We start from the raw sequence: 10,716 nt of genomic DNA, 5'->3' as shown, positions 1-10,716 counted from the left end.
ACATTACACATAAATGTATTTAAGTACTTAAGGTAAAAAGCACTCTAAAGTTCCACTAATTGCATTTAATGTACAGTACAATTTATTTTATTTGTACAATACAGTTCACACTTAATTGTATATTCTTTTAAAGTATATTCTTTCCCTACTCTTTTTAAAAGTATGCTATTGAACTTATTTTTCACAAGTCTAATACAACATTTTTCATTGTAAATTGTTTTATCTGCATTACTCTTTATAATATTAATAACACTTATAGTCCTGCAGGAAATATGAATGAGGCAGGCACTGTAGCTGTTCAATTCAGTTCCAAGAATAACATTTTATTTACCAAAAGATACATTTTAAACTTGTACAAGAGCGCATATATGCATGATGTGGTATCCATTATGTAATTCAATAAGCTTTTAATACAAAATGCAAACATCCAAATACTACTGTTCTATCGTTTAGGAGACCACGGCTATACTAAGCTGTGTGCGCTCAAGTCCAAAATAAACGAACCGAAATGGGAACAGTCAACATACTGTCCACTTTCCAGGTTTATAATACTCCACCCTCTCAGTCAAAGACCCTGTGTCAGACCCCGAGAAACACCAACAACTGGCTTGCGATGGTTTAGACTGAAATTGAAGGATAAAAGGAATTTCGTTTTAGCAAAAAACCTCATCAGTATCTCAGTTGCTATTGCTAGACACCAGTGAGGTTACATGGCGATCAAACAGAGACTTGCGGGTCACTGAAGTTTCCTGCGTTCTCCTCAGAAAATGACCCTAGTAATCTCATGTGTTTCCACTTGAATTTATAAGATCTCAAGAAAATATGAGCCAAATGATCTGGCCTATGTTATCTATATATTCATTCTACAGCTCATTCAACATTTTATTTTCTTCTAAGGGATTTTATAAGGAACATCTGAGATGTTGATTCTTAAATGAAACAGCCTCAGAGCAAAACAGGTTTTATTCATGGCTGAAGAGAATAATGATATTTGTTTGGTTTCTCCCTTATGAAATCCTTAATGCTATCCAATTTCAAGAGGACTTTTTTTTTGTATTGTAATAAAAAAAAAAAAAAAAAAAAACAGCATTTCTTCTTCTTCTTTTGTCTTTTGGGGTGATCAGGAATAATCAGAAATGTGGTGTTTTTCACCGTTACATCACAAGGGTCAGAGAGAGTGTATGGTTTGAATAAAAATCACTGAGGTCCCGCTCAGTTTTGTTGTGGCCTCTCCGTCTTCTAAACGTTCTTGCTCATGAATCCATTCGTCACTTGTTTTTCCTGGCCTACTACACGGACGTCTGTGGTTTTGCCTTGCTTACTCCTGGAAATTTCAGGGCCATTAAAAACACTCATGGCAAAGACAATGTATTTCTAGGATTATCAGATATGACCTGACATTCTTAGATGATAAATGAAATGCTGGAATAGAGAAACTGACCCACACACGTTGAAAGTAAATCCTTCACCATCCCTCTTCATTAAATGCCAGCGTGATTTAATACTGTCTCAGTAAGTTCCTGTTTTGAATGCTTATAGCAAAAACTGGCTCAAATTCAGAGAAAGGTAGTGTCATAAATCATGCTCCATGAGGTCATTGTAGTTCCTGTGATGTAACACTGCCCCCTGCCTGCTAAGTTGAAAAACAAGTGTCCAATAGACTAGCGATTTCTTAACAGTTACCTATACCACAAGTGATGCTATTGGAATTGAAAGGTTTCAAGACAACACCATGAGAATTTTAATAAATAGTTTTATTTCAAGCAGATTCATATCCAACATCTATTCATATAGCAAATAACCACTTTATTAACAGAGTTGGTTAAATGATGCAATAATAATATAAGAACATGATAATAACACAAAAAGTCATGCTAAGCGTGTATAATAAATTCTCAAAGCATATTTTTTCTGAATTTTTGTCAAAACATCTGTCAAAGGTTTGATTATGCTGAACTGAACTGAAAATCAATTGGTGAGTTCTACCAGACACACAGTTAAGTGTCCAAAATACATGGAAAATTTCATGATATATTTAACATTTTGGTCACTACATATTAAACATACTTCCGCTTGTGTTATTTCATAGTTTTGATTGCTTTTTATTTTTATAAAATGTGAAAACTGGTCATAAAGAATTCTGGCGTGTTACTGGATTTTAAGCTGATTTCTTTGTCTTAATTCATGACAATAAACGGTTAATTCATACCAATTTAATCTTGTGGATTATGAGATATGATATGATATACTGTTACATACACTTCTCTACAATATTGCCAATATCACTTCTACTTACATCAAATATAATTGAGAACAAACAAATAACCATCTTAACTTGGAATATCAATTAGTGAAAAAGTAAATGAAACTATTCTGTTATAACATAAAATAATAAAGTGATGATGTGCCACTTTGGAATAAGCTATTCTACTTAAATGTTTTAAACTTAAATTAAACAATAACAACATTATTCAGTTCTATAGCATGTTCTTGAATGAACTTATTTTACGAATGTTACAAAACCATAACCAGATGCACATTACTCTCACAACTTAACTCAAAGTAGATCCAAAGCAAGAAAAAAAAAGAAAAAAAACATTCATACTGTACTGTACTGTACTGTCTCTGCTTGCAGAGATTTCAGTCTAGGTTCTTGCAGTGACTGCACTACATCCGCCTTATTATTAGACGTGGACCTTCTTTAATGGAGATCCTGTTAATATGAAACCACCTCAAATCTTGACTATCTCTCATCTGATGCCTTCGTACATCTGCGTCATTGAAAGAAAACAATTGAGATCCTATGAACAGATGCAAGCATTCATCTTCAAAGACTTTGAGGGATCAGTATTCCTTAAGGTATGCAAGCTTTTCCAAAAAATGTAGGCTTCTTTCCTCAATGCTCCTCTGGGTTTTTTGAGTATTTGTTGGCACTTTAAGGTGTGTTAGGTCTCCTCTGGGTTGTCTGGAGCTCTTGTGGATACCTTAAAGTGTTTTATCCTTCTTCAATATCCCTCTGGGCTCTTTAAGATTCGAACGAGTTCCTGAATAGTTGCAACTTTTTGATTCTTTAAACTGCATTTTTAAAAGATCCTCAAGATTTGAGCATCTGGTCATGCATTCTTTCCAGGATGCGGTGAATGCTAGCAAAACTAGGCCGGTCAGTGGGATGAGTGCTCCAACACAAACGCATGAGGTTATACAGCTCCTGTGGGCAGTTTTCTGGACTGGCAAGAACATTTCCATCCCTTACAAAGTAGATGACCTCCTCATGGGCCATGCCGTAGTAAGGCTGCATGCCATATGAGAAGATTTCCCATAATACCACACCATAAGCCCACACATCTGATTCACTGGTGTAGCGGTTGTAGAAGATAGATTCGGGTGGCATCCAGCGAATTGGGATGGCATCATTTTCACTGGCTTTGTAGTAATCAGCCGCATAGATATTGCGTGAGAGACCAAAATCTGCAATTTTCACAACCAAGTTTTCTGCTACCAAGCAATTGCGGGTAGCTAGGTCACGGTGCACAAACTTGCGCTCTGACAAGTACGCCATTCCTCCCGCCACCTGCTTGGAAATGGAGAGCTGCTCCAGGCAGCTGAGGGGTGGGTAACGCTCAGGTTCTGACACAAGACTGCTGCATGTCAAGGTATCCCGACTTAGACTGGGCTGCTGGGTTGAAGAGCGCCGTCTCAGAAATTCATTCAAGTCCCCATAGGCCATGTATTCAAACATGAGACACATGGGCTTCCCCACCGCACAGACTCCTACATGGCAGATACACAAATGACAGGTTTAGTTACACTTCCAACTGTTGATACCTAACCAAAAATAAACTTCTGTTATTCTAACACTGGGTCGCGGCATTGAATCTGGTTCCGGAATGCCACAGAGGGGACTGATCCAGGGTTATACACTGGGTCAACTCTGAAATGGATGAGTCGAGCTATTTTAAGGCTTTTTCGATTGCGGTACCCTTGGGGAATGGGCATACGTGTAATAGGAAGCAGATGTGGTTCATTTTAGGAGTTTCCACAAGCAGATGTATTTTAAAAGTGCAAGCTTTTGAAGGCATACAATTGTGATACATTACCCAAGAGACGGACAATGTTGGGGTGATCAAACTCAGCCATGAGTGCAGCTTCTCTTTGAAAGTCATTCTGCATATCGGTTGAAGCTTCCTCTTTCAACATCTTCACTGCCACCATGGTGAATGGCTCCATCGGCGAAAGACAAGGGGCTCTAAAGGACAGCAGGCACATTGGGAACTAATAGTTACAGTTTGCTTGCATCAAATTTAAGCAATTTTAGTTAAAATTTGCTGATCCAACCGAGGGATTTGTAACAATATGAATCTGGAACATAAATCATTTGATGACTATTTAGGCAGCATTACCCAGCGTTTGAAGTAATGTACTAGGCAGAGCATTACAACTGTAAAATTACTGTCCATTGATAGTGACATAGTAACCCATACTTGGAATTTGTCCTCTCCATTTAACCCATCTAACTTAGTGCACACACATTAGGAGTAGTGAGCATTGAACACACACACACACACACACACACATTGCAAACCGCGGGCACACACACCCGGAGTAGTGGGCAGCCATTCACCGTGCCGCCCGGGGAGCAATTAGGGGTTAGGTGCCTTGCTCAAGGGCACCTCAGTCATTTCCTGCCGGAATTGAGAATTGAACCCACAACCTACGGGTTAACAGTCTGACTCGCTAACCATTAGGACACAACTGCAGCCAAAGCAATGTGTTTCTTTACACGCATGCACAAGCCTGCAGAACTGGGCAGTCAGCGTATACAATCTTTACAGTAATGATAAACACTTGACTCTGGGCAGTAGTAGTAGGCAATCCTCACTGATCTCAAACCAAATTCCTCCCTACATCTTGTCACAAATTGTCAAACAGGTCATAACACCTTTTAAAATAGTTTAAATGGTGATGTCAAACTGTGGAAACAGCACCACAATGGCAGCAACTCAAGAACCAACTTAGAATTCCATTAAGATTACACTTCCTGTGCAGAAGGCTCCTGTGTGTTCCTGGAGAAGTAAACACTTTTCTAATGGGTGTCTATAAATAACCTCCCCAGCAGGGCTTGCTCACACGATAGTGTCTACAGGGAAGTTTCATATTGAAACACATCACATGTTTAGTGTGACCTATTCAGTATCTTATTTCAGGAGACAGCCATATGGTGTATACATTTTACCCACTGCTGTAATTCCCAGGGGTATCTATAAACCTGATATCAGGATTACATTGTGGTTTGGTCTGTATACGTCAGACCTTTGCATGCTGATTTACCATTGGTTCATTTTTATTTATTTTTTTAAATCTAACTGGTGAGTCAGTCATTTCTAAAAAAAAAAAAAAAAAAAAAAAACTGGATTCATTTAATCATTCACACAATGTTAATTTTGACAAAACCATGCAAAAGAAAACATGATCAGTATAAACACTGACAGTGCCAAACCAGGACAGACATTAGCACCACTGGTGTTACATTTGCTTGTAACATTTGGTAGCTCTCACCTTGCTTGAAACACCCTACCGAAAGCCCCCTCTCCAATGTCACGGACATATTCAATGTTGTTGCGTGGATATTCGAGACTGAGGAGCTTGGAGTTGAGAAGGAGAGGCAGCCGTTGGTACATGGGGTTGGGGTGAAGTCTGTCCAGCAAGAGCTCTGAAGGGAGGGTGGTCAGAGTAGGTGTATCCAGCACCCTACTGAATACAGAAGCACAACTTTTTTGTTTTGATATGTTTACTAATAATTTAGGTCATGCAACTTCCAAAGCAACGTCAAGAACACTTTTGGTGAGAGTTTCCAGTAGTAGGGGTGTACTACTCTCAAGGAGGCTTCTGGAGGACCACTTTCCTGCAGAGTTTAGCTGACCAAGGTGTCCAGGATTACTTGAACATTACAGGAAGGTGTGTCGGAGCAGAATTGGGGGTAAAATCTATATGACGGTGTTGCCAATCTTACCTCTGGGGGGCTACATTCCTGCAGATTTCAGTTTCAGCCCTGCTCCAATACACCTGCCTGTTATTTTCAACTAAGCCTGAACACTTTGACTAGCTGTTTCAGGTGGTTTGATTAGGTTTGGAGCTAAACTTTGCAGGATGGTAGTCCACGTGTGGTAGGCCAATGTAGGTTACCAGGTGTGCCCAATCCTGCTCCAGCAAAGTTTACCTTCAACCCTAATTAAACACACCTGAACCAGTATCTTTCTAGAAATACTACAATCTTCCAGACAGGTGTGTCGGGGCAAGTTGGAGCTAAACTCTGCAGGACAGTGGACCTCCTGGAGCAGATTTGTTCTAGAGTTACCCCTGTTCTAGAGTTACCATAGATCAGGGGTATCCAAACTCGGTCCTGGAGGGCCACTGTCCTGCAGAGTTTAGCTCCAACTTTCCTCAACACACCTGCCTGGAAGTTTGTAGAATGCCTAGTAAGACCTTGATTAGCTGGTTCAGGTGTGTTTATTTGGGGTTGGCCCTAAACTCTGTAGGACAATGGTCCACCAGGAGCATGATTGGACACCCCTGCCTTAGATTTTGGGTGCTTCTTAATCGGAAGGCTTCATCCTACGAAGGCTGCAAATCTCGGTTTCCACGTCATCAAACGTTGCTGAAGGCCATCTCAATATGAAGGATCCTTGGGAGGCAGCCTTCTTTTCACATCCTATTCGGCCTGTTTTGAAGGACGCAACGGATGTATCCTTTGCGGCCTTAAATCACCCACAATCCTTTGCACATATTCAAATTCACGAAAATAAACTGATGGGAAATGAGTCGGTCCTGAGCTAGTCTGAGTTTATTATGAAATGTAAGACAAAAAATTATGTTTTCGGACATGAAAGTATAGATGTTATCTATTGTTTTGCTGTAAATTGATAATTTAACTCTAATCTGCCAATAATGTAAGCCACTGGGAGACCACAAACGGTTGTCATTCACTGTACTGTAATAGGAAGCCAGTTAATATAAAGATTTGTAATACAAAGTATTTTTCCAAAATTAAATTTAAATAGTATTTTCGTGCGGTGACCGCGAGATGTAAACATTTATGACGTAACCATGCGCACTTCCTATACCGTCTCATTCTAGCGTTTAATGCTGAGGAGGACACTAGCCTCCAAGCCTCCAAAGGACTAGACTAGGAAGGACACAGCCTCAGTAGGATGCAGCATTCTGTTGAGAAGCACACTATATGTCTTGCTAGAGTTAAATTTATGGTCAGGATTATGATAATTTAATAGGAAATGTTGTTTCATGACTAACAATAGATCTAGATACAATACACACCCTACTTGGTACAGCTACATCTGTCCTAATGAATCAACCTTTCTGGGGTTTGAGCCTTCAACCTTTTACCAGCGCAGTTAATTGTGTGAATTCTATGAGTGACTATACGACTTAAATGAGATTAATCAGTCCATTATTCACCTTTTCCTCTTTTTCCACATTTTCTTTCTTCTGTGGCACATGAGGATGAGTATGGTAAAGAAGGCCGCCCCAGCAAAGCCAGCAATGACAAAAATGATAACGCTCATTGAGTAGGCCGTGGACACAGGAGGGGGTGGGTATAACTGGACTGGTTTTGGAATCGAGGGGGCAGTCTTCACACTGATAACTAAAGAAAAGAACAACAATGGTGATGCAGATGATTTGGAACAGCTTTTGTTTTATATTGACTTATGTCAGAGTAAACTGTCAATCTAGGATTAGCTACTCCAGTCAACAATGTATCTTATTAATTGCTTAGGTATACATTTATATACCTTCTCCACATTTGGGCACCAGACAGTACTCCCAGCGTACATTAGGGTTTGTGGTGTAGCACCATGGCCTGTCACTCTCTCCACCTGGGTTACGACAGTAGTTTTCTGCATTTCGCAACTCAGGAATTACATCTACAGAGAGTCTATGTTGATGGGGATCCTGAATGGGATAAAAAGAGAGCGGTCAACAAACAAACTCAAACCTGTGGTCACTCACATATCATCTGCGGCTAAATTCAATATCCCCATTATCCCTGATATTTCCAGCATTCCCAGGTTAAATACCACTGCATGCATTAAACCTTTCACATTGTTTTGAAAAGAGACAAAATCTTCTCCATTCAAAACTTCATTTCAAAGGAAACTTCTGGATTTGTGTATTTTGACCCTCCATTGTTTTTGCTGTGAAAACAGTGTTTCCTGTGTACATATCGTTTGAAGGTCACTGAGCGCATGCCAACATGCAGCATTCGGATTGTTTGGGGTTAGGGTATTGTTTGAGGAAAGTGATGAAAAAAAAAAGTTAGTATATTTGATTACAGCTACAGGAGGAAACGATAGCATATTATAATACATTTTTGTTTATTCATTTGTGCATTTTTAACCCATTGTTCAATATTCTAAATCAGGCATGTCTCTTTACGAACATCTCAACATATGCAAAAAAAATGTCTTTGTCAAATTAACTATCAAAGATTGGAAAGGCTGCATTACCTACAATGGTAGTCTAAAGGTATGCATAAGTAGCTACTTGGCTAACTAATAGCTAACATTATTCTCCCTACACATGTAGTCTAAGTGACGCCAGCCTTTGGTGAATAGGAGGCAGTACCAGTTATTGCAATTTGATTAAAGATTACGAAGACAAAACATCCTTTAAAGTAACATGCGTTGAATAATCTCACAAAATATGAGCAGGAACATTTCTGAGAAAAGTCCATTTTGATTTTATGCTGACTTTAATACAAGCATTACCTGCTGGTTCCATCGCTGACAGGGAATGGCAGATGCTGTGACATTGTGTGTTCCTTGGTAAAATCTTCCTTTGTCATTGTAACATGTTGCTATAGATATATAAATTACAAACAGTCAAGTAAATTGAAATGTGTATTTTGATTATCAATGTTGTTTGACAGAAACCTTTGTAGTGAAAAAATAGTAGACAGAAAAATTTGTAGTGGAGTGTAAAGGTCTGAGGCTGTTAGTAAACATCTGTATTTTCGAAATTTAAAATAATTTAATTAATAATACAATTTTTTTTACATGAATTTCAGTGTTTTTTTTTTTTTTTTAACAGAGGAATTCACATACAAGTGTAAATGAAAATAAATCTAAGATATCTTTATGGACTCTCAGACTTATAGACCCCACTATATGTGAAGAGAATATAAAGTCAAACTCATACTTACATGTAACTTGATCTTTATTGATATCTGAATAAAACACACAAAAATTATGTGTTTTTCATTGAAATTCATTTTAATCATTAACCAGTTATGTTATCATGCAGGTTTCTAAAAGATATACACAACATAATACCCACTTTCCTAACATTTTTCATTGCCATTTCCCACTGAATTTTGCCACTTCACAAGTTAGACAGCAGCTTGCAAGCATGGCATGGAAACTTTTAGATGGGAACATTTACTCAGCTGTCCAACATCCCCTACTGATCCTTCCTCACATGCTTTGGCTATAAAACACACTAATCTTGTCCATCTACAGGTTCGCTGTCGTCACATTCCTCACAAGGCATTTCACATAAACAAACAAAAAAAAAAAAATCCTACAGCATTGTCCTGCCAAGAACCATACGTGGCATTTTTTCCACTAACACCCATTGTTTTCATGGGACGGATGCTTTATGGACATCACTGACAATCAGCCCCAAAATATCACAGGATTTTCATAACTAAACAAAGATCGAACCGAATGTCACCCCACAGGAAGATGTACAGTTATATAATAACGTGTCACTCTTACCAACGTAAGGAACTGCAGTACATGAGGATGGGTCTGTTTGTTGGCTGGGTAGAGAGGTGCATTCTGGGAGAGTGCTGCTATGTGTGAACCCTTGATGAGATCTTTCCTCGGCAGAACGCCACTCCTTATAACAGTACAGCTCTTTTACTGCGAGACAGTGCTCCCTGTGAAACAACAGCACAGTTTCTGTTTTATACGTATACTGTATATACAGTATATATAGCATGGGTGGTGCTGTGGTTAAAACTCAGGGCTAGTATTTGAAAAGTTACTGGTTTCTGGGCCGACCACCATTGTTCCCTCAAGCATGATTTTTAACCTCAGGTTGCTCCACTACTGTCAGTTATTTTGGATAAAGGGATCTTCCAAATGACTACTTACTAAATAGTGATATGAATCATTTTCTGCATGTGGTGCCTTTTCTGTCCATGAGGAAAATCATGTCATTTGAAAATATGGACTGAATTTGATTATAATATTATATATATTATTAGATTTTTTTATTCAGTTTTTCACAATATAATGCAAATATATATGGAAGCCTGTATTTGTGAGATACATTTTAAAATAAGAAATTAAGTCACAGTGACAAGTTAAGTCAAAATTACTTTATTAAAGAACTAAATTATATATTTTTTTTAATTTCTCACCGGAAACTGCTTTTTAACCCTTAAAGGGTTAGTTCACCCAATAATAAAAATGATCCCATGATTTACTCACCCTCAGGCCCTCCTCTGTGTTTATGACAAACACAATCAGAGTTATATTAAAAAAAATATCCTGGCTCTTCCAAACTGTATAATGGGAGTGTATAGTAACTGAGATTTTGAAGCCCAAAAAAGTGCATCCATCCATCATAAAAGTAATCCATACGACTGCAGGGGGTTAATAAATCCCTTCTGAAGCAAATCAATGCGTTTGTGTA

The 10,716-nt window shown here is 38.5% G+C and overlaps 1 protein-coding gene across 2 annotated transcripts in view; it reads right to left on the bottom strand.

Annotated features, from left to right (window-relative positions):
- Window positions 1-1,744: 1,744 nt before the first annotated feature.
- musk (muscle, skeletal, receptor tyrosine kinase) overlaps window positions 1,745-10,716 on the bottom strand; it is a 31,140-nt gene continuing 22,168 nt past the window's right edge. Inside the window, exons 3-10 of one of the 2 annotated variants that reach the window (XM_084401443.1) lie at window positions 9,792-9,955; window positions 9,218-9,241; window positions 8,784-8,872; window positions 7,809-7,968; window positions 7,474-7,660; window positions 5,557-5,751; window positions 4,098-4,246; window positions 1,745-3,771 (exon numbers count right to left, since the gene is read on the bottom strand). In XM_084401443.1, the coding sequence (XP_084257569.1) occupies window positions 3,095-3,771; window positions 4,098-4,246; window positions 5,557-5,751; window positions 7,474-7,660; window positions 7,809-7,968; window positions 8,784-8,872; window positions 9,218-9,241; window positions 9,792-9,955 (1,645 nt within the window). In that variant the 3' untranslated portion in view covers window positions 1,745-3,094. The remainder of the gene's footprint in view (window positions 3,772-4,097; window positions 4,247-5,556; window positions 5,752-7,473; window positions 7,661-7,808; window positions 7,969-8,783; window positions 8,873-9,217; window positions 9,242-9,791; window positions 9,956-10,716) is intronic. The other variant, XM_084401444.1, reaches the window with a different exon arrangement.

This window comes from Rutilus rutilus (genome assembly GCF_951802725.1).
Source record: "Rutilus rutilus genome assembly, chromosome: 25".
NCBI classification, from domain to species: domain Eukaryota; kingdom Metazoa; phylum Chordata; class Actinopteri; order Cypriniformes; family Leuciscidae; genus Rutilus; species Rutilus rutilus.
This window is presented reverse-complemented; position numbering and strand designations above follow the sequence as displayed.